The 24,933-nt window shown below is 38.4% G+C and overlaps 1 protein-coding gene across 1 annotated transcript in view; it reads left to right on the top strand.

Annotated features, from left to right (window-relative positions):
* Window positions 1-24,933, top strand: part of LOC124596394 (E3 ubiquitin-protein ligase RBBP6) — a gene marked incomplete in the record, with an annotated part of 290,964 nt that overhangs the window by 239,694 nt on the left and 26,337 nt on the right. The window contains 1 exon segment of the mRNA XM_047135519.1: window positions 17,705-17,827. Coding sequence (XP_046991475.1) covers window positions 17,705-17,827 — 123 coding nt within the window.

The raw sequence follows: 24,933 nt of genomic DNA, 5'->3' as shown, positions 1-24,933 counted from the left end.
CCTAAGATCTTGCATCAAGGTAAACATGGAATAATCAGAACAACTTACACCAACAACTGAATGTCAGTAATGAATTAGACATCTACTCAAGAACTGTATAGTGGAAAGGAGAGGCAGCTTAGTTGCCTTCAATTTTTCTTCTTACCTATTTGCTCCTTTGTCTCATAGTGACTTAAATTCCAGTTGGCGTCTTCTTGTCTCTTTGGTGTGTCAGCTGCTCCTCCTGTCACAATAATGTTTCGGGTTTTCAGATATTAATTATTTCTGATGTCCCATGACCTTTTTAACCAATATCCTGTGCTGTGTCATCCAGGATGTACTGTATGACCTTTCTGTCTAATTTTTGTGGAACCCAATTTCCAGTAACATTCCCCCCTTCTCTTCAAGTAAGCTACAGTAATGTCTGCTGTAAGCAGTAGTTAGTTTCTCAATCTGCATCCACTTGGTAAGTAGACATTTATACCTATAATGGACCACAATCGAACAATGGAAAATTCAGGATGCATGTAACAATATTATGAGAAGGAAAGTTGCTACTCACGATATAGCAGAGATGATGAGTCGCAGATAGACACAACAAAATGACTCACAATTATAGCTTTTGTCAACAGTAGACACACACATGCATATGCACAAAGACTCATGCAAATGCAAATCACACACGACACAGTCTCTGGCAACTAAAACCACACTGTCTATTGTTGATGAAGGCCTTAATGGCCAAAAGCTATAATTGAGAGTCTTTTTGTTGAGTCTATCTGTGACTCAGCATCTCTGCTATATAGTGGGCCATAGTTTGATTTTGTAATATTTTCTACATAAATTATGTCAAAATTTCAGACTGTTTATCATCACTTCACTCATCTATCCTAGGAGAACATTTTGGTGATTATTTTGCAGCTTGCTGATCTTACCAGTTATTTTTGCTCTGCGATATCCTACTTTTTTCATATAGCTTGTATTATTCCAACAACTCAGTTGTATACTTTCAGTCTGTGCCTTTTCTGCTTTACATGCTTATTTCATCAGCTTTTTTGTTAGTATATGTCCTTTACATACCAGAGGTGATGGGATAACCTGCAGTTATTCTCTTTAGATGATGTTACTTGCTCTTAGCTTATAGAGATCCTTATTTTTAGACTTTCTTGATAATTTTTATACTGTAGCACTATTCTTAAGATTGAAAAAAAATTGTTTAAATGTTTTTTGGAGAAGTCCTAGACATAAATAGTTGTACTTATGAATTACACTATCTTTTTAGAAGTCTGTGTAATACTTAAGTTGAAACTAGTAAAGTTTCTGTTGATTTTTCTTTACTTGCTTTGGTGTTTCTATAAACATATATTGCATGTTATTATTAAGTGAAGCATGCACACTTTTATTAAGAGAGTAGATTCGAAAGTTTAAATGTATGTGTAACAATAATTTTAATAAATGCTTGAACATACTTGACAAATTTACTGAGCCCACAAAATATATCACACCTGTATCAGTTTCATATTGTGTTACTATTGACTCAACAAAATGAAATATGAATTCTGTAATTCTACTGTATTATAATTGACAATAAAGTTTCCTGTGGATTCTGAAACTCACAATTTGTGTGCTTACTTATTTAAAAGCAATTGTCATGGCTTTGTTTATTATTTGAGACACTTAAAATTTTGGAATGCAGGCAGTTTTTACCGTCTTCATTTGAAACAAAGGTAATTTAATTATGAAGACACGATGAAGAATCTTACCAGTAAGTTTTCTGTGATATTAATTCTGTCTAAGAGAAATCCAGAAAACAGCAGTTTAGTATGAGATAAAATGTTTTATGCTTAATCTTTATGACTGTGCTGTATATGCAAATGAATAATATATTGGACTTTTTATGACCATACTTATGAATATTTTGATGCAGTGGTTATACGCATGGATTTGTAAAATACATGCTAGACTGAAAAGAGTTTTGGTGCTTACAACAGATTATCAAAGAAATCGTTGCTTGTTGCCTCGTGAAGGTTATTACGAACAGTTTCAATAATGAAAAAGTACTTGGCTGTATAAAATAGTAGAAGTGGAACTAATGGTGTGATGGCATTATGGCTTTCAATATATTTAATATTTTCTGTCCAAATTTTATTGATATACAAACAAACAAACAAATTCTGAAAGATGATGGCATACCTGTAACATATTTGAAACCCAAAAATATTCACTTTGACCAGTTTTGTGAACTGTCAAGAAACCCACACTTCTGTACCATGAGATCCTCATCTTTTCTACTCTTTATTTATTTTTCTATTTTTTTCTTGTAGTTTGTTTTAGAGAAATAAAATTTGAGACTCAGGGCAGCATCGACACAACTGGTTGAAAATATAAATTTAACAACTATTTCCCTATTAATTTGAGCTCTATTTTATGTAACATTTAGTTATGATTATTTCTATTTAATTTGCTATGTTTCTTAGATACAATACAGCATAAATTAACAGATACACCGGGGAGGAGACTTCATTTCATTACAAAACTGACTGCAGATGAATAAGTATATTACAAATGAGAAGTGCAAGGCAAGGGAACGTATTCACTTCAGCAGTTAAGGTAGAACTGCGGATCATTGAAGCTTTGTTATATTTTCATGGCCAAATATGACTGTGATATATAAAATCTGAATGATACCTTGTTGCACTGTTCTGCTTCCAAGAGGTGTGAGATTAACTCCAGTATTCAGAGATGTGTCTGCTGCTGGAGACAGTCTTTTAACTGGAAACATAATTCTGGGTTTGGCAGTGTGTTTGATGACCTTGAAGGTATTATCTTATTCAACTTTTTGCTAAACACCTGTTGTGAATGGTTTCAACACCTGTTGTGAATGGTTTCATCTGTTACTGCACTTAGATATGTGGAAAGATGTATACTGCAGACATGATAATGGAAAATAGAAGCTGAGTCTTGATTACTGGTCTGTCAACAAATCATGCAGAAACACAATGCTTCGTCGGGAATTGTATCTAATTACAATCAACTCGACCTCGGGGAAGATCAGTTTGGATTCCTTAGAAATGTTGGAACACGTGAGGCAATACTGACCCTACGACTTATCTTAGAAGAAAGATTAAGGAAAGGCAAACCTACATCTCTAACATTTGTAGACTTAGAGAAAGCTTTTGACAATGTTGGTTGGAATACTCTCCTTCAAATTCTGAAGGTGGCAGGGGTAAAATACAGGGAGCTAAAGGCTATTTACAATTTGTACAGAAAGCAGATGGCAGTTATAAGAGTCGAGGGGTATGAAAGGGAAGCAGTGGTTGGGAAGGGAGTGAGACAGGGTTGTAGCCTCTCCCCGATGTTATTCAATCTGTATATTGAGCAAGCAGTAAAGGAAACAAAAGAAAAATTCGGAGTAGGTATTAAAATTCATGGAGAAGAAATAAAAACTTTGAGGTTCGCTGATGACATTGTAATTCTGTCAGAGACAGCAAGGGACTTGGAAGAGCAGTTGAACGGAATGGACAGTGTCTTGAAAGGAGGGTATAAGATGAACACGAACAAAAGCAAAACGAGGATAATGGAATGTAGTCTAATTAAGTCGGGTGATGTTGAGGGAATTAGATTAGGAAATGAGACACTTAAAGTAGTAAAGGAGTTTTGCTATTTGATGAGCAAAATAACTGATAATGGTCAAAGTAGAGAGGATATGAAATATAGACTGGCAATGGCAAGGAAAGCGTTTCTGAAGAAGAAAAATTTGTTAACATCGAGTATAGATTTAAATGTCAGGGAGTCGTTTCTTAAAGTATTTGTATGGAGTGTAGCCATGTATAGAAGTGAAATGTGGACGATAAATAGTTTAGACAAGAAGAGAATAGAAGCTTTCGAAATGTGGTGCTACAGAAGAATGCTAAAGATTAGATGGGTAGATCACATAACTAATGAGGAGGTATTTAATAGAATTGGGGGGGAAGAGAAGCTTGTGGCACAACTTGACTAGAAGAAGGGATCGGTTGGTAGGACATGTTCTGAGACATCGAGGGATCACCAATTTAGTATTGGAGGGCAGCGTGAAGGGTAAAAATTGTAGAGGGAGACCAAGAGATGAATACACTAAGCAGATTCAGAAGGATGTAGGGTGCAGTAGGTACTGGGAGATGATGAAGCTTGCACAGGATAGAGTAGCATGGAGAGCTGCATCAAAGCAGTCTCAGGACTGAAGACCCCAACAACAACAAACAACTCCTATTACATATGTTTATTGGGCTATTTCTTTGATGAGAGAAATTTAGATCATCATGATGTTGTTGTTCATTTACTATTTTAAAACTAATGGGTTTGAATGTTCATTCCAACTTTCACCTTGTTGAATACTGAAAGAAATATAATAGTTTTGTGTTGTTCTGTTATCAAGAAACTTTCACAAGGATGAAGGAAATAAATAAAGTATTAAAAATGGTTAAGATAAATTGTACAAGTACTGGAACTAATAGAAATCTTAGAAGTATTTAGAACCTGTATCAAGAATAAGATGTGTAAAAACAAAGTTCGTGAAAATAAATTACACTGAACTTTTACTTCTAGGCGGGACATAAACATTAGATCTATATATTTTCCTTTCGTAACAATGTTCGCAAAAGTAGAGGATTAATTACATGCAGCTACTTAAACTGGCTGATATTGTGTGTGACTGATGTAGAAATACAAAAATTCCATCGAGGTCCTAGCAATTTCTCTACCAGGAAAAATAAGAGGTAATATATTAGTACAAAGGTGTTAAACCGAAGGATCAAAGTAACAGTTGACCAAAATATATCCATTAAATTCCAGAGCACTACTCATGGTGTGCAGTTGGTACCTATAGCTGTAGTATAAGACAAATAAAAAGTGTAAATGAAAAGTGAATTATGGTATAAAAAGTATGGAAAAATACTTGAGACAAGAAGTGGGGCAAAGTAGATTGAACACTAAAATATAAAATAAATTAATAATAATATTAATAACAAAGAAATATTTTTAGGAGAGTCATTTAACAACAGTGAAGAATGTAAATGGAGGAGTACATACACTACCCATTATGAGTTGCTAACACACTATTAGAGGTGATAGCAGTTGCCCTGCTACTTATTCCATCATTTGCATCATGTAGAAGACCTTCCACATTCCAGTGCTTCTAAAATCATGGTATTGTCAACTTCTGAACTTATACATATACTGGAAGTAATAGATCTCTTCCACAGCCACGTCTCTTCTTTTATGCTTCCACCAGTAAACCCCCAATTCTTTAAACAGTTGATCTTCCATGAATAAAACATATTTGACATCAAGCATGTAAGTGAGAAAAAGTTTAGAAAAGATGCTTGAAGTTTGTTGAAAGTCATTTAGTGGTCTGTTCTCAAATACTGGGTGAATGATGTCTGGATATTTATGCACCTTCAGTTACGCTGTCTAAAAAGAAGTACACAGTTTCCAATTTTAATACTTGTCTTATTGTGTTAAAAGTGTAACGTAAAGTGAACCCGTTAATGAGGAGATTGTGACAGTATTTTAAATTCTTGTATTCGGTCGATAACCATCCGAAATATTTACAATCAAATTTTTGTTGCCCTGTCAATAGATAGGCAATCTGCGACTGGTACTAGATACCAGTTTCCGGGTAGTTACTTAGTAATATAAATTTTGCATTACCAGACATTTATTACCAATGCCTGTCTCAATTTTAAATATTTCCTTATTTTTTTCCTTTCATTATTGTATTTATTATTTTTACTTTTTACTCAACATCATATTCTTACATTTCCTTTCACTCGGTCTGTATCTTCACTGGCACCTTTTTTTAAATTTATTTTATTTTATTTTTCCCTCCTCACATTTGGTTACTTGAAGTTCTCTCTCTCCTAATCCAGAATTGGGATGAACTGTGTGTAACTGCTCGTTCTTGAATACAAGTAAAGCTTTATTTCAGCACCAGAGTCTGGAGGGTAAATTAATGTTTGTAATAAAATTAATACTGTGTAGTGGACTATAGAATATACATTTTGAGCTGCCACACTACCAAACTTGAAAAAACAAAATGCTGGAGAAAGGCTTAGTCAAAGCCCTGAAGCTCTTTCGATAGTGAAACACTCTATCTGAAACAGATAGACTGTAATTAAGTACCCTAGTAGCTTAAAAGTGTTTTGCAGTTTCTTTTCTTCATATTCAACTCTTTCACCATCTGCATTTGTCTTTTGCTATTTTACTGCCATCTTTATACCTTGATGACAATTATAAGCACCCACTTAACTCCATCCCCAAGTTTCTCTCTTCACAAGTCCTTTCCTTTAGTATAACTTCTGAAGGTTGTTGTCTACTCCTCATATGTTACTGGAGGTATCAGTCATCATACCAATTACAGATTGTCACTTCAAACTTTACTCATGGTTTTGATCAAACTGTTCTGGAAGAGAACTTGTCTTTCTTTCCCCCTCTTTTTTTCCTGAACTAAGCTTGACACTGATGCTAAGCACCTCCACAAACATCCTTATAGCACCCCCTCTTACCTTCTTGTACTTGCTTATTTCCCCATATCATGCTGCTAGGTATGTGGTCCATATATATGCCACTTGATCCATTGGATTATTTGAAGTAATGTCTGGACAATCTATGTAATTCTTCCACTTAACATATGAAAGTGATTATGTAAATATTTGGAGGAGGAGGGAGGAAAGAAAATATCATTTTCCTGAAAAAGCAGAAATTTAATTACCTCAATCAATACCACTACATATGATCCTTAAAATTTAAAAAGAAAATGCTTTCTGTATTACCTTGGAAATGGAAGTGTTCTGACTGTTACATAACACATAATTAGAGCACAAATAACCTTTTCATTCAACAAATATTTCTCCTACAAATTATTTTTAGAAGTTAAAGAACAAAAAATGGAGTCAAATCCATGATGTAGGGCAAGGTGGAGTTATTTTGAGTGGCAGCTCAGATACTTTTGCCATTGCAGTGGCCAATGTGTTATTGATTATACTGCCTGTGCAAAGGCAATTTATGGGCTCTGAACTTTGTGGCTGTTGTAGAAATTAATAATTAATGTGCGAGTCCCTAACCAAACACCTTCCTCTCACCACTTAACATCCCTCACTTCCATCATTCCAACCCACTGTTCTCCTGCAATTTATCTCCATCATTTCATGATGGATCCCCCAGCATATGATACTGCCACAAGTCCTTCAAATTATATTTCATCTATTCCAAACGCTTTTTTTGTAATGTTTCTCACCAGTCTTGCAAAAGGGGTAGTATACTATCATGATAAACACACACACACACACACACACACACACACACACACACACACACACGCGCATATCAGTCTGGATCTCAGAACATCAGAACTTGTCAAACTGCAGTGCTTGTATGTCAAAATTTAAATTATAACAGTGAAAACTCCATGTAAGAATATCAACAACGTAGGAAAATATACATTACTTACCATAAAGATAATACGCTAAGGTGCAGACAGGCACAAGACACTTACATATAAGCTTTCAGCCTCAGCCTCATGAGGAAAAAGAGAAACAGACACCATTCATTCAAACAAGCAAGCACACCTCACACACACGCCCGCCAACTCTGGCACCTCGGCCAGAGTGCAACTATCTCTTGGGATGGAAGTAAAATGTGGTGGGGGGTGGGGGAAGGTGAAGGGGAAGGGATAGCAGTTTACACGTGGGGTAAGGAGGAGCATTGTTGGGCACTGTGTGCAGGGATTAGGATACCAACAGGCTCAGTGTCAGGAGGTTGTGGGGCAGAGAAGTGGGGAAAACTGAGCGAGAAAGGAGAGAAGTGGGGAAAGATGAGTGGGTGCATTGGCAGAGTGTGGCAAACAAAGAGGGTGGGAGATGAGAATGGGAAGGAGGTTGCATGACAGGGGATAGGGGTGGGATGGGGGGTGGGGTGGAATCTGTTTGGTGGAGTGTGTGGGGACAGCATGTTACATGCGAGGCAACAATAATTATGGGAGCAGAGAATGTGTTGTAGGGTAACTCGAATCTGCACAGTTCATAAAAGTTGGTGGTGGAGGGGAGCATCCAGATGGCTAGGGCAGTGAAGCAGCTATTGAAATCAAGAATGTTGTGCTCAGCTGCATGTTGTGCCACAGAGTGGTCTACTTTGCTCTTGGCCACAGTTTAGCAGTGGCTGGTAATTCCAGTGGACAGTTGGTTGGTATTCATACCAATATGAAAAGCTGGCATTGAGTGCAGCAGAGCTGGTAAATAACATTGGTGCTTTCACAGGTGGCCTGGCCCCTGAAGGGGTATGATAAATCTTTGATAGGACTGGAATAGGAAGTGGGGGCATGATAATAGGTAATCAAACTGCTGTCAAAGCATTTGGTTCAGTTGTTACAGTCTGAGATGGTATTGGGTGACGAAGGGGGCACTCCTTTGTGGCTGGTTCAAGGATTGGGGGTGTGAGAGAAATGGCACAGGAGACCTGTTTACAGACTAGGTCTGGGAAATAATGCCTGTCTGTGAAGGCCTTGATGAGACCCTAAGCATACTGGGCAAGAGAGTTCTTGTCACTGCAGATACGCAATCTCCAGGTGACCAGGCTGTATGGGAGGGATTTTTTGGTATGAAAGGGATGACAGCTGTTGAAATGCAGGTGCTGTTTGTGATTGGTGGGTCTCCCACCCCTCTTTGTTAGCCACCCTCTGCCAATGCACTTGCTTATTTTTCCCCGCTCCTCTCCACTGCTGCCCCACAACCTCCTGACACTGCATCTGTTGGTATTCTAGTCTCTGCGCACTCCTCCAGGCAGCGCTCCTCCTTCCCCCACCCGTACACTGCTATCCCTTCCCCTTCCCATTCCCTGACCCCTCCAGTTTGCTACTTCCATCCCACGTGATAGTTGCATTCTACCCCTGGCCCGAGCTACTGGAGTTGACGGTCATGTGTGTGTGAAGTATGCTTGCTTGTGTGAATGAATGGCGTGTGTTTTCCTGTTTCTGATGAAGGGTTGTTGTCGTCATTGGTTCAAAGAATGGTTTGACATAGGTCTCCACACTATTGTTGTACACTGGTGTCTTTGTCTCTGCGTAACTACTGCAACCTACATCCACTTAAACCTGCTTACCTTAGTCAAACCGTGGTGTCCCACTACAATTTTTACTTCTCACACTTCCCTGCATTACCATATTAAGTATTCATTGATGTCTCAAGATGTGTCGTGTCAAACTTTCTCTTCTTTTACTCAAGTTGTTCAATAAAGCTCTTTTCTCTCCAATTTGATTCATTACTTCTTCTTTGTTATTCTGGTTAGCCATACAATGTTCAGCATTCTTCTGTAGCATCTCATTTTAAAAGCTTTTATTCTCTTCTTGTATGCTGAGAGGCAGCTTGAATAACAAGACATATAGGCTACAAGACTTCCTTCTCATCTACTGTCTCCTTTTCATGTCATCCAACTCCTAAAGCTACAGTAAGAGGTCCATTCAGAAAATTCCAGAACTTTGTCCATAAAATTTTTCTACACTTACTTTTTACTTATTATGCTTGGTCTCCTTTGAAATACTCTCCTCCATAATTTACACAGCACTCCCAACACTGTTTCCAATTCCAAAAGCCTCTTGTTTGACCACATGAAGGGCTGTCTGCGAATTTCCTTTTATCTTGTCTATCATTGTAAATCTTCACCCTTTTAACGGGGTCATCAGCTTCAGAAATAAAAAAATGTCCACAGGGGCCAGGTCTGGAGAGTACGGAGGAGATGGCAGCACAGTGAATTCCTTTTATGTGCGATAGTCAAGCACCAACAGGGATGAATGTGCAGGTGCGTTATCGTGTTGCAAGAGTCATGAATTGCCTCGCAACATCTCAGGTCTTTTCCTTCTCACATTTTCTCGCAGACACCACAGCACATCCATGTCCTGATAGTGCCATTGATTAACAGTTTGTCCCTGTGGGATGAATTCATGATGACCTAATCCTTCAAACTCAAAGAAAACTATCAGCATCGCCTTGACATTTAACCTGACCAGACGAGCTTTTTCTTCACTCTCATCACAGATCCTATATGTAGGGCCCTCTTCCGTTATACCCATTGTGTGTAGGTGTTTTTTGAAATTCTTATGGCCGGTCATCAGTCCAGTCATGAGTTTGATCTCTTTCCAGTTCAATCCCAGGATTACAGAGCTTCTTTTAAAACATGGCTTGGGCATCATTACCTTACCATGTTTTTGTTTATGGACCTTGGTCATATATCCTACGTGCTGTTTCCTAAGCCAGTTCCTTAGTTATAATTTGATCACAGCCTTGGTGACTGTCAGGACAGGTTCCGGTCCAATAAATGGAGTTGTTGCCCCCCCCCCCCTCCCCCATCCTACCCAATCTATCGGCTTGTTCATTGCCACAGACCCACACTAGGCTTACCCTATTGCTTTCCCCTAGCTCCACCAGAGCCCTGTGGCAATTTGCAACAATCTTAGATCTTGTTGCAGGAGCTGCCAATGGTTTCAGGGCTGTCTGAATAGATGTAGATGCTATGTTCATTGTAGCACCTACATGTATTCTCCTCCACACATGCCCTGATTGCGATAATTTCAGCTTGGAATACAGAGGCCAGTTTTCCTAGAGAGATGATGCTCTCCGGTCTCGGCTGAACCCTGTACACCCCTGCCCCAACGCCTTGGTCTGTTTTCGACCCATTGGTGAACCAAATGATTTCCCCCGTACTGTGTTGAACTGTTTTTTACCATTGCTTCCTACTTCCAATTATTATGTTGTAAGGCTTGTCGAAGCAGTTGGGAGTTGTTATATAGTCAGCAGGCATTTCCCCAGCCATTCCTATATTTATCTCACTCACTATGTTAGTGTGTGATTCTGGATATCTGAATGAGACCCAGTTTTTGTCAGTTAAGTCTGTGTGCCCCAACCGCTGCCTCCATCTTGACCCAAAGGTGAAGTGGAGGCGTACCCAGCATGACTTCCATTCCAGCAGTTGGTGTGTTGCTAATTCCACCTGTTATGGCTAAGCAGGTCAGTCTCTGCACCTTAGCAAGCTCCTTAGCAGCAACCTGCTGTTCTACCTTCTTCCACCACACTACGACCCCGTAGGAAATCGAGGGTCTAACCACTATGGTGTATATCCAGTGCATGCCCTTGGGGCTTAGGCCCCATTTTTTGCCACAAGCCCTTCTAGTACTCACTAGAGTACTTTTTGCCTTGGAGCAGATGCTCTTAATGTGAGGGGTCCAAGTTAGCTTGTCATTCAAGTTGACCCCTAGATATTTCACTATCCCCTTCACAGGTAGAGTTTCATCGAAGAGCTTTAGATTCCAACTTGAGTGTTGAATATGTCTCTTTGTAAATGGCAGCACAACAGTGTGGGGCAGCGGTGGGGTAAGTGGACTGCTGTAGCCTGTTGTGGGGTTGTGAACCACTGAAGGCTACGGCGGGGACGAAGCCTCTCTGTCATTTCTAGAAGCCCAGTTCAATACAATACAATACATATGCAGACTGGCAATAGCATGAAAAAACATTAATGAAAAAGAGGAATTTGTCATCAGTAGTGTAAATTTCTGTATTAGTAAGTGTTTTCGGAGAGTATTTATCTGGAGTGTAGTCTTGTGTGGAAGTGAAACATGAACGATCAGTAATTCAGGCAAGAAGAGAACAAAAGCTTTTGAAATGTGGTGCTACAGAAGAATGCCGAAGCTTAAATGGGCAGATAGAATGACTAATACAGAAGTACTGAATTGAATTAGGAAAACAATAAATTTGTAGCACAGCTTGACTAAAAGGCGGAATCAGTTGATAGGACACATTGTTGTGAGTCATCTTAGAATAGGCTGTTTGATAATTGGGGGGGGGGGGGGGGGGGGGCTACAGAGTGAGAATAAGGCATGAATACAGTAAGCAGATTAAAATGGATGTAGGTTGCAGGAACTATGCAGAGATGATGAGATCTGTATAGGGCAGACTAGTATTGAGAACTGAATCAAACCAGTTTTTGTACTGATGATGACAATAACAATAATCACCAGCAAACCATCTTGAGTGCCAATACAAAATCCCATGACCTTACCTGGACGCAGTTGTTTCTGTCTGGCGTTCAGTCCTCTTTGTTTGTCATTGCACAGTACTTGCGCATAATTTATTTCTATAAAAAACAATACTGACCATGCAATATAGAAGTCAGTAAACAACAATACATTACATTACATCTGTTTGAAAGTTAAGTAAAACTGTCACAAAAGTCATGTCTTATAAACAGCCTTTCCACTTAACAAGTGTGTCCATAAGAATCCATTTCCAGTTTCAGTCATACTTCAACAAGTTCCTGAAAACATTATGCTTTTACCTGACACCATAAAGCTTTTCATTCCACAATTACATCATAACTTCAGGTATCTTGTTTTGAAGATGCACCTGTGTAATTTTCAGTGTTTACCAATAGGTTGTGGCTTTGGGGCACTTTCTTAGCACGTGTCAACATTTTTTGTGCATTCCACTGTTTGAGAAGTAGCTCTTTTACCTAAAAATTTTCATGCTGCTGATCTACAAATCTTTGTGGGAGAAGATTACAATTTTTTCCCATTTATTAGTTTTAAAAACAATTTTCTTGCATGTGACATCCACTGTAACAGTAAGATCTTTGTGTTAGTTTACAAGTTATGTATGCGAATCAAGTGTTTGATGTGTAGTTGGTTCTTATAAAACATGTCCAGAAAATTTTTTCAGCTGCATACAATTAGATCTTAATTAATATTTTTTTATGTTTACTTCATCTGAATTTTTATTTAAAACTAACTTTCACTGTTGAGTGCTCACTAATAGTAAACAAGTAAAATTTCAGTGTGTGTATATATATATGATCCACCATGACATCTACTGTCCGAGTCTCTTAGGTAGACACATTCGCTTGTCAGATAAGAACATAATGGTTTGAAATTTGGAGACAACTCACCTGGGAGAGACCATTTGTCTCACTGGTAAGATGGCAAAGCTCAATTCTGATCAGACTGTTCAATTTTCTTTTCTAAAGGTCGCCTCCCTTAGTTTCTCTGGTAGACAGACTGCACCGCATTGTTAATCCAGTAATATTAACTGCTTGTGATAACATGGTATGAAGATTTTATTTACTACATGCATTCAATTAGATTTTTCTGTGAGGACGTTTTTATAGTAGCTGCTATGAAAGACAAAAGTTCAAGGTTTCATGACTTGAGTCCTTGTGGCTAAGACTTAAAGTGTGTGGATGTTAGGTTAGGTCGTTTTTAACGAGGGATAATACAAACAAAATTCCAATGATTTCTTCCTTACCTTCTTAGTGGTACATAAAAAAATTATGACTTGGAATACATAGTCCTTATGGGGTATACATTGTTATTAACGCGAGAACTCCCCTATTTTGTACATACAGTAGGTCAGTAGGTCTGTGTAATTTCAGCATACAATTATTTATCAGGTATCCTGTTTAATCTGGAATATTCTGCATCCCTGTGACATGTTACTTTCTTGATCTGTTCGACATGGAGGGATTTAAGAGGATGGGAAATGGAAGGGGAGGAGGGGGCGGGGGGGGGGGGGGGCAGAAGAATACATAATGGGATAAGGTTTGCTGATTTTAAAGAAAATATCTACAAACGTTGTGAAAATCAAATAAGATTCGTGCTACCAGAATGAATTTTCATTCTGCAGCCCAGTGGATGCTGATTTAGAACTTTCTACAGGGATAAAATTTTGTGCCAGACCAGGACTCAAACCTGGTACCTTCGACTTTCGTACACCAGTTCTCTACTGACTGTTATCCAAGCACAACTCACAACCTGCCCTCATATCTTTACTTTCGCCAGTGCCGCTTTTCCTATCCTATAAACATGGAAGTTAGGAGAAAGAGGTACTGGCTAGTTTAGAAGGTAGGAGAAGAAGTGCTGGCAGAAATGGATCTGTGAGGGTCGTGAGTCGTACTTGGGTGGATCAGTTGGCAGTGTACTTGCCCAGTAAAGGCAAAGGTCCCACTTTCGAGTCACATTACGGCAAATGTTTTTAATCATCCAGGGAGTGTCAGGATTCATGCAGAGTATGGAGGAAAAAAACCACAAGTTTAATGAAAATGTTTTTCTGAGTTTCATGACCCTAAACTTATAATACATTTCTGAGGAAATAAATGCCAGTGTGTGCCACTGACATGGTACTGGAACCATAAATACTGATTACAGTAAGTGTTACATGCAAATGTATGCCCCAGAGCAGGAGATTTAGGAGACTGGTGTTAAAGATGATTTAAAGCAGAGAAATTTTCTAAGTCATGCTTTTTTAATCGTTGTTAGTGATAAGTATAGGTAGAGGTCAATAACAGATCTAGTATGGGCAGCACTGATATCACCAACAGCGTTTTGTTTGATGGCATGTCATTGGATAATCGAGAGATTTACTCAAATCTTTCTCATATTCTGATTATTGTGTTTCTTTCATATTTATGTTGGTCTTCATCCTTAAGCAAACATTTTTTGTTGATCTTTAAGGATGTTCAATTGTACATTACCTCTTCTCCCTTCCACTCTGCAGTTCCCTTCACTAGCTGTCTATAGTACAATGTGGAAGGCAGTTATGATTCAAAATATGGTCTATCCAGTTAGATTCAGGTTATTTACCGAAATAGATTACCTTTGTCTACTTCTGCCACGACCGCCGCAGTTATCTACCCTTGACACACATCCTGTCCCAAACCTCACTAAATACATTTTTTGCAATTTTGCCAGCTGAATAATGCTCCAGAATGAGCTGAACTAAGATTGGAAAGACATTCTCAGTGGCATTGATGATAAGTTCTTTTGATCGAGTGAAGTTCCTTAGCACAGTTGGGATCTAACCTTCTAGATAAATATCAACAATATGGAAAGGATAGATTGCTTCTCACCACATAGAGTAGTCATTTAATCACAGACAGGCACACTGAAAGAAGACTGCGAAAATATTAAGCTTTCAAACAGAGTCATTTTTCTGAAATAGTGAAATAGGAAACACACACACATATTCATAACTTTCAATGTGGCAAATGTCTCTGGGTGCTGGAGCCTGATTGCTCTATTTGTGCTAGTATGAATACTTTTGCTTGTACTAGATAAATATGTGTCAGTTAAATTACAGTTCTACATTTACTGTGGCCCTATTTTCCACAAGAAGAGGTTTACAGAAAGAAACATTGAATTTTTATGAATTGCTCCTTGCCATAAAATTTTTTCCGTTATTTTCAGGCTTTCATTGTCTTGAAAAAGACATAAAGGTAAAGTTGTTACCAGACAAGTAACTACTTGTAGTTTTAACCACACTAATTAATTAAATGAATACGACATACAAAGCACATGATTATTTTCTTTTCTGCATTGATCTATGCTCTGCTTACTAACTAATTTCACCATTACTTGGGTAAAGTAACTTTAAATATCAGTTATTTACATAAATGTCAACAATTAATTAAATATTAAAGTTATTGAACAGGAGTTAGAATTCTGGTTTACTTAAACAGTGAGTGGGTTGATACTTTTTCAAGAAAGGTTGCTGTGACATAGTCAGCAAATTTTTTACACATGAAAGCCATTTGCACGTGTGATATCTTTATCGTGTGATTGATTAGGCTCACCAAAAACACAGTATAGCTGTATGTTATCAGTGACATGGGTGGGCACGAAAGTCTCAGTCAGTTAGAGGGAAAACGTCATTCCTTCAAGGTGTATTTTAAAATTGTACTTTATTCAGCACTACTAGTTTCAAGCATGGCCTGTTTTCAATTGGATCTATAACAGAACTTGATGTTTGTAAAGTGTGCTCACGTATGCGACGTGATATTGATGAATAATTCAACATTTTCATACACTGGGATGCAGAATTCAATAATTTGTCGAGATAGCCACACATATTAAAGTGTCCTTCCAGAACAGGGAGATGCGCTTATCCTAGATCGAATCTGTCCTGCAGATTAACAGCAAAGATCAGTGTGTGCTGGCCAGCCTGGATGCGGTTTTTAGACAATTTCCCACATCCAACTAGATGTATATCAGGCTGGTACCCAAGTTCCAGTCTCAGATGCACAATTTACACACATTTAGAAAACATTTGCACACATTCACTAGAATAACACTATACACGAACAATATGGAAACACACATTCCGTCCCAGAGAAAACGGGGTGGCGACAGGAAGGGCACAGGGCCACCCCTGAAATTAACCAAGCCTAGTCTCTGACCCTGTGCATATGCGGGCCAAAGACATAAGAAAAATAATACAGTACTTATATTTCCCGCCCAAATACAGAAAACAATATTATTAAGTTAGTCAGTTAACATGATTGCTGTTATTGTAGTTGACTCTTGTAACCCACATTACAAAGTCTTGGAAGAAATTGCAACAGTAACATCTTTTGTGTGGGTCTGTGTTCTAAAACAGTTGTTTTATGTATGAGCTCTCAGTCTTGTTTGCATTATGTATACTCTTTGTAATTCAGCATGATTTTACAACTGTATAAATGCAACGCTAGTGATGTAGTCTATCTACCAACCTATTCTTGGAGCGGCTTTACAGCCAAAAGAAGACAAATATGTAGCCATATAAAAATGATTCCAGCTAATGATATGCTGCTTGTTCAGTAAAATGCCATGCAAATAAAAGTGATTTAGCACAGTTTTTCAGGCAGCGGTAATGTCCAGGAAAAATTAAGTAAGGACTCAAATCTAAAATACCCACTATTCTTGAAGAAGTGTTATAATTTATTTCTCTACAGGAAATTCAGATGGATGTATTGAATTGTGGGTTTGTGTTTTTTAGTACTGCTTAGCGTGCATGTATGATACGTGCAAAGCATTCTGAAGTGTACATTTCATAATATTCAGAGTTTCAAAGAATTTTCTGATAAATATATTTTAAGGCTTCCAATTAACTGCCTCATTTTGTCACATGGGTTTCAGTTCACTGCATATTGGACATCAGTTTTTATAAAATTAACATTAACATTTTTGATTCTACCATTACCAATCAGTCTACATTTGTTTTGAGTGCAACTTATTTTTTTTTTTTGAAAGCTATGCATGTAACATGAATCAGTGTTTAACTTAATATACTGAAGCAGTGACATATTGAACACAAACGTGTTGTAATGTGGAAACAGGATTATCTGGTTAGAATTCAAATAAACATGAACTACTTGTCATCGTTACGTTTCAAGACAATCGTAATTTGCAGCTGTGCGGATTCAATAAATGCTCCATATTTAACAGCAATTAATAATGACACATGTGAAATTTTACCTAATTATAGGGCTAAAGCAGTTTACCCTGAAGAACATTTTGAAATTTTTATACAGCACATCGAAATATTTTCATTTGCTTCTTTAGCAGATGAAATGTTAATCTAAATAAAACAGAAGTTGAATAATTGTATGAATATGAAGTCATGCCAACAGTTTTTCTGAGAAAAATTCAAAGCAGAGTGTCAGTCTTAAGGTAAAAAGCTTATTCAGAATTTTTGTGTAACATTTGCATAATCTGTTTTATTTTGTCCTAATGCTTTGCTGTTGCTGTAGGTCAAGATTCTTTTGTTGTCGTAGAAATGGTCATAGTAGTTTGCAGTCAGGTAGTTTCTTCGTTGCTTGACTACTTCCTCTGCTTCTGAAATAATTTAGCAGTACATTTAGTATCATATTTTCATTCAATGTGTATAATTGTACACAGGTCTCGTTCTCGTTCATTCTCTCGCTCTCCAACACCAAGAGTACATTCCCCACGTGAAAGAGATTTCTCTCCAAGGAGAAAAGGGTCATCTCGATACCGCACTCCAACACGTTCTCCAGCAAGGTCAGTATACGAATTTTCCTAAAATGTGCAAAGGTTGTAAATGAGTGCTTTACTATCACTATAATTTAATTTCCACATAAGATAAACTGTTTAGGCGTTCTTCACTCCATATCTGTGCTCAGTTCTGAGATCCAGCAAAAACTTTTTCTGTATGTGTGGTATTTTGCCATTAGCTTAGGACGACATTGTTAATTAATTTCATTTACTAGGAATTATGTTCATGGTGTACTGAGATGGTGGTATGTATCAACAGATTTGCAAAAATAATACATTTTCTCATTGATCTACATTCTTAACCATTGATATAAGTTTTTTATATGTATAAATTATTTGTAATTTATATATAATGGAGAGTCCTTGATTTAGTACAAACACCAGAAGGAGCTGCCAAGCAAAATTGTTTTCAGTTTGTTTTTAAAGTTGTTTACGTAGTCTCATCGGCACCTTTTAGAGAGGAGATTAAATATAATATGGATTATGGCTGTGTAATTTGCATAATTCTGCGCCAGTGTCAGATTTACTTGTGGATGATGAAGTTTATTTATATTCCTAGGCCAAAAAGTTTATAGTCTGTAACCTGTTGATTATATTTAGTTACTTGCATGTTCCACAAGTTGTAATGGTGAACTCCCACTATGATGTGGGTTTAATCAGCTTTACAATTGTACTACATCTTCTCAGTATAAACTACAACATGCTGACCATTTACATGATTATTCAAGTTCTTGTTATTTATTTAGGTATTTAATGTACCGTAAAACTGTTATTTCCATGTTTAGGTGTGCGCTCAATTATCTAGAGGAGGAATGGAGGTATTCACACTGGTACTTTTACAATGATGAGCCAAAACATTGATTATAGCCCACGCGAGATTGAGTATTAACTGATGGGTGTTGCAGGCACATTCCACAATAAGGAAAGTACATAAGCAGACTATTGAAGTATTCATTGGAGCAGGGACAAATAGGGAATTGTTATAGTTACCGTATTGCTCACAAAAGGGGAAATCCACTGAAATTTGTGAAAAACAGATTGCTACTCATCATAAAAATGACACATTGAATTGCAGTCAGGCACAACAAAAAGACAATTACACATTGAGTTTTTTGGCCAAACCCTTCTTCAGAAAGGAACCCCCCCCCCTCACTCTCTCTCTCTCTCTCTCTCTCTCTCTCTCTCTCTCACACACACACACACACACACACACAGAGAGAGAGAAAGAGAGAGAGAGAGAGAGAGAGAGCGAGGACACCAGCACACCTCGTGCGCACATGACAGCTATCTACCGCCAGAATCACAAACAGTGGATAAAGGGAAGATTGTTATGGTCCAGTGCATTTAAATATGCTGAAAGTATAATTGAAGGCCTTTCTAAAGAAAACTGTGATCTCTGTTGCTATAAAGAATGAAAAACACCATCTGGATTGCTTGTGTGTGTGTGTGTGTGTGTGTGTGTGTGTGTGTGTGTGTGTGTGTTTAATTAACAGTGATAAATTTTAATGTGACTAGAGGATCGTCTGAAAATGATCTATTAGTCATATCAAAACCAGTCATCATTAATAAGAAATGATTAAGAACTTACTTGAAAATGTCCAGTGTGCAACCATTCTGAGAATGTGTGTATCATCACTGAGAGCAGCAGTTGTTGAATGCAGTAAATTTCATCCCAGTTCCTTTGTAATTATTAAAACTGCTGTATTTGAAATGCAAGTTACACCAGGGATCTATTGACTTCTCCTTCTTACCTAGGTATACGTCATAAAATTTTCATGAAATGATGAAAATGCAAGAAATTGCAGTAGACCTTTGTCAAAAGTAGCAGAAATGAGGGAAAGATGCTAAGTTCAGCGAAGATGGTAAAAACTGAATTCATTAGTGCAGACAAAAAAGTTCAAAGGTGTCCCTCGATCTTGTTCATGGTTCTGGTGTTAAAGGCAATATGCAGACAATTAAGTCAATATTAAGTTAATACACAAATGCTACAACAAATATTATTTTCTTCCTCTGTGAAATTTTGCGAACTCTATGACCTTGTATATCAGTAGTATGAGTACAATGGAAAAAGGCTGTTTTCGATCCAAGGATTGATTTGAACACCACTGTGCTTTACTAGGCTTAGTTCTGTTCAAAGCAGTGTGCTGTTCACTTCCTCTGCCCTTTGAACCGACCCAGTTAATTCTAGGGGACCTGCAGTTACATGTGGCCTTGTGTGCCGAAGTCATTGTTGGAAAGAAGTGAGGTTGTAATCTTGACACACTTATTGAAGTGGATGATGGAACTACAGCTGTATATAGTTGGTGATTATAATTATAATAAATACATCAATAAATATTTATTAGATGATTGATTTTGGGACTGCTGTTCCCATCTTCTGATGCACCTGTGCACATTTCAAAGTTTTCCAAAAATTGCATTACATCAGTGTGTATACAACACACAGCATCTTTTCTCATAAAGTATATGCAGGGTGTATACGACCAGGGACAACCGAGAAAAACCCGGGAATTTTTCGGAATTCCGGGAATTTTTCGGAATTCCGGGAATTTTTCGGAATTCCGGGAATTTTTCATTGTTTTAGCTTTGAGTTAAATTTTTGTAATTTTGACTGCAGAACTGATTCTCTAGCAAAGAATGTTATTGTATCCTGCTACTGGAGAATGATACTGCAGCAATAAAATATAGGGAAAAAATAAAACTAGTGGCAAAGGAAATGTGCAATTTACAACAACAAACAACTGTGCACGCACAAGCGTCTGCAAATAGCAAAAATATGTCAAAGGACGTAGGGCAAAGACTGTAATTCTTCGTAATAATAAGCTGCTTGCCATGAGCATGACGTCACAACTGTTCACATTAGGTTCGTTTGACCAATTGCCAGCGATCTGTTGCGCATGCGCATTTGACTCGCGTATAAGCAGTACCTTCTCCCGCTACTTGAAGTTTGGCCGTTAGCTGTATCGGTAGTAGCAGCAAGCAGCCAGATGCAAACGAGAAATTTTTTTCTCGCGCGCGCTAGCTGCCAGACTCACGCTTGCACAGAGTTGTCTGAGTTGTAGTGGGGAGGGGGTTAACCTCCACATGACCCGTGTTTACGTAAAGTGAATTCGCTGCTTCTCTTCGTGCATGCTCCCACGTCAAATGAAAACAAAACGGATTTCTGTGGCTGGGAGCTATCAAGTGAATTAAAATACATTCACATAATTACGGAGGGCAAAAATATATTATTAATTTCAGTTTTCTGATTTTATTTTATTTCCAAGTTAGTAGCGGTCAAGCATTAATCGCCTTGCAGAACAGTGAAGTTATTTTTGCAAGTTTGCTAAAGAAATTTGGCTTTATTAATCTTTCCACCGAGGCGATCATTTTACAGTATTGGCTACTTCCAACTGTTCGCTGAATTTCAAGTGCACGTTATCATCTTCTGCCGTATATGGCATTATGCCAGAATAAAGAACCAAAAATGAGATCGTAGAGTACTGGTACTCCAAGAACATTTACATCCCTAAAACCACACTGAAAAGCTTAATATCAGATGGGACCTACTTAATTGTGAATCTGGAAAAAGCCGATTTGCACATCAAGCCGAATTATGCATTTTAGTATGGTTTACGAAATTCCGATGCTCTTGGAGTATCCTCTGATGCACTGTTTCTTTTATGGTGTAATGTAAGCTCTCTTAGTGCTTTATACACACGAACATACGGGCTTCCTACATCACTGCAGTTGCACACGCACAATTATGCCTGTTTTCTGGTGCTCCCCAGCAACTGGTAAATCGAACCTATTTCTAACAGTCTCCGAATAGTATCGCGAATGGTGGTTGGAAAAGTGTTACTTTCAAAGTAAATTTCTTTTTACGAAAGATGAATTATGTTACGTGTGAGAAAGTGGTATGGATATCTAAATCACAGAGCGTTCGAAACAGAACAGTTTGAGGACCAGCCACTTAGAAGAATTTCGAGCCGAGACATTTATGTCATAATTTTAAATTTACTGGCACATTTGTGTGATGTGTCTTAAAGTATAACATACGCAAAAAAATATCAACATTACATGTGAAAGCTTAGCTTCTGTTGTAGCGTGTTGATCTTAGAGACTAACATTATATGTGAAAGCTTAGCTTTTCTAGTAGATATACGGTGCGGCATACATTGATCTAAACCGTTAACTTTTCCTCTTGCGTGTTCGCGCTATGTGACCAGTGATCTTGCTATTGGCTGACTATAACACGTGTCCTATGTTCTGAATAGCCGCTGTCATCGGCTGACGAGATCTCGTGGCTTGAGATATGACCCGCTTACAAAAGGACATCACAACCTCGGTTTCAACGCTCCGGAAACTATCGCGCTGTGTTTGGTGCAATTCGAATTTATACTTTTGTAATACGAAAATATGCAGCGTATATGTTGCTGCAAATCAAAGGTCTTTCCAAAATTTCTCTCCTTTTTTATTTTTTTTCATTAAAGGTCTCTCCGAAACCTTCTTTGCCCCGTCTTTTCTTTTTTTTTCCGGGAAGTTCTATGCGATTGTATAAAACGTTAACCATTCAAAGGATTCATAAGTTTTACAGTTCCGAGGGAAAATCTACGGAAAACCTTTGTCACTTAGCACATAAAAAGTGTATTTTCGCCCGGAAAAAATCATATTTTTTAAACGGGGTTTCCGGGAGAAATCCGGGAATTTTTTTTCCTTGTCCCCGTATACACCTTGATACGTTAAAAGTTCTCAGAAGTTGTTAAGTGAGTATTCCTCAGTGTTTTTTCAGTTTAATATTCACTCCTGTTCAGTATAGAGGTTGGTTGTCACCGCCATAAATGTTTGTTGTTTGTACAGAGTGGCTAAACACTTCCACTATAATTGGCTATAATTAAACTGTAAATTGGTTACAAATAATATTCGAGGTGCTTCCCAAAAGTACCTGGAATAAACCAATAAATAAAATTATACTTTATTGTTGTTGTGGTCTTCAGTCCTGAGACCGGTTTGATGCAGCTCTCCATGCTACTCTATCCTGTGCATGCTTTTTCATCTCCCAGTACCTACTGCAACCTACATCCTTCTGAATCTGCTTAGTGTATTCATCTCTTGGTCTCCCTCTACGATTTTTACCCTCCACGCTGACCTCCAATACTAACTTGGTGATCCCTTGATGCCTCAGAACATGTCCTACCAACCGATCCCTTCTTCTGGTCAAGTTGTGCCACAAACTTCTCTTCTCCCCAATCCTATTCAATACTTCCTCATTAGTTATGTGATCTACCCATCTGATCTTCAGCATTCTCCTGTAGCACCACATTTCGAAAGCTTCTAATCTCTTCTTGTCCAAACTAGTTATCGTCGATGTTTCACTTCCATACATGGCTACACTCCATACAAATACTTTCAGAAATGACTTCCTGACACTTAAATCTATACTCGATGTTAACAAATTTCTCTTCTTCAGAAACGCTTTCCTTGCCATTGCCAGTCTACATTTTATACCCTCTCTACTTCGACCATCATCAGTTATTTTGCTCCCCAAATAGCAAAACTCCTTTACTAATTTAAGTGTCTCATTTCCTAATCTAATTCCCTCAGCATCACCCGACTTAATTAGACTACATTCCATTATCCTTGTTTTGCTTTTTTTGATGTTCATCTTATATCCTCCTTTCAAGACACTGTCCATTCCATTCAACTGCTCTTCCAAGTCCTTTGCTGTTGGATCTTAATTATTACCACCACCTTCAAAGTATTCCCCTCGGAGATTGTATACACCGCTTCCAGCAGTTTTCCCAGGAACAACAAAGTTAGGAAACTACTGCGAAAGCAAAGAGAGCTCCACTCCAAGTTTAAACGCAGCCAAAACCTCTCAGACAAACAGAAGCTAAACGATGTCAAAGTTAGCGTAAGGAGGGCTATGCGTGAAGCGTTCAGTGAATTCGAAAGTAAAATTCTATGTACCGACTTGACAGAAAATCCTAGGAAGTTCTGGTCTTACGTTAAATCAGTAAGTGGCTCGAAACAGCATACAGACACTACGGGATGATGATGGCATTGAAACAGAGGATGACACGCGTAAAGCTGAAATACTAAACACCTTTTTCCAAAGCTGTTTCACAGAGGAAGACCGCACTGCAGTTCCTTCTCTAAATCCTCGCACAAACGAAAAAATGGCCGACATCGAAATAAGTGTCGAAAGAATAGAAAAGCAACTGGAATCACTCAATAGAGGAAAGTCCACTGGACCTGACGGGATACCAATTCGATTCTACACAGAGTACGCGAAAGAACTTGCCCCTCTTCTAACAGCCGTGTACCGCAAGTCTCTAGAGGAACGGAGGGTTCCAAATGATTGGAAAAGAGCACAGATAGTCCCAGTCTTCAAGAAGGGTCGTCGAGCAGATGCGCAAAACTATAGACCTATATCTCTGATGTCGATCTGTTGTAGAATTTTAGAACATGTTTTTTGCTCGAGTATCATGTCGTTCCCCCCCCATGAACCATGGACCTTGCCGTTGGTGGGGAGGCTTGCGTGCCTCAGCGATACAGATAGCCGTACCGTAGGTGCAACCACAACGGAGGGGTATCTGTTGAGAGGCCAGACAAACGTGTGGTTCCTGAAGAGGGGCAGCAGCCTTTTCAGTAGTTGCAAGGGCAACAGTCTGGATGATTGACTGATCTGGCCTTGTAACAATAACCAAAACGGCCTTGCTGTGCTGGTACTGCGAACGGCTGAAAGCAAGGGGAAACTACAGCCGTAATTTTTCCCGAGGGCATGCAGCTTTACTGTATGATTACATGATGATGGCGTCCTCTTGGGTAAAATATTCCGGAGGTAAAATAGTCACCCATTCGGATCTCCGGGCGGGGACTACTCAAGAGGATGTCGTTATCAGGAGAAAGAAAACTGGCGTTCTACGGATCGGAGCGTGGAATGTCAGATCCCTTAATCGGGCAGGTAGGTTAGAAAATTTAAAAAGGGAAATGGATAGGTTGAAGTTAGATATAGTGGGAATTAGTGAAGTTCGGTGGCAGGAGGAACAAGACTTCTGGTCAGGTGACTACAGGGTTATAAACACAAAATCAAATAGGGGGAATGCAGGAGTAGGTTTAATAATGAATAG

This window comes from Schistocerca americana, chromosome 2 (assembly GCF_021461395.2).
Source record: "Schistocerca americana isolate TAMUIC-IGC-003095 chromosome 2, iqSchAmer2.1, whole genome shotgun sequence".
Taxonomy (NCBI): Eukaryota; Metazoa; Arthropoda; class Insecta; order Orthoptera; family Acrididae; genus Schistocerca; species Schistocerca americana.
The sequence above is the reverse complement of the archived record's forward strand: the minus strand, read 5'-3'. Positions and strand labels throughout refer to the sequence as shown.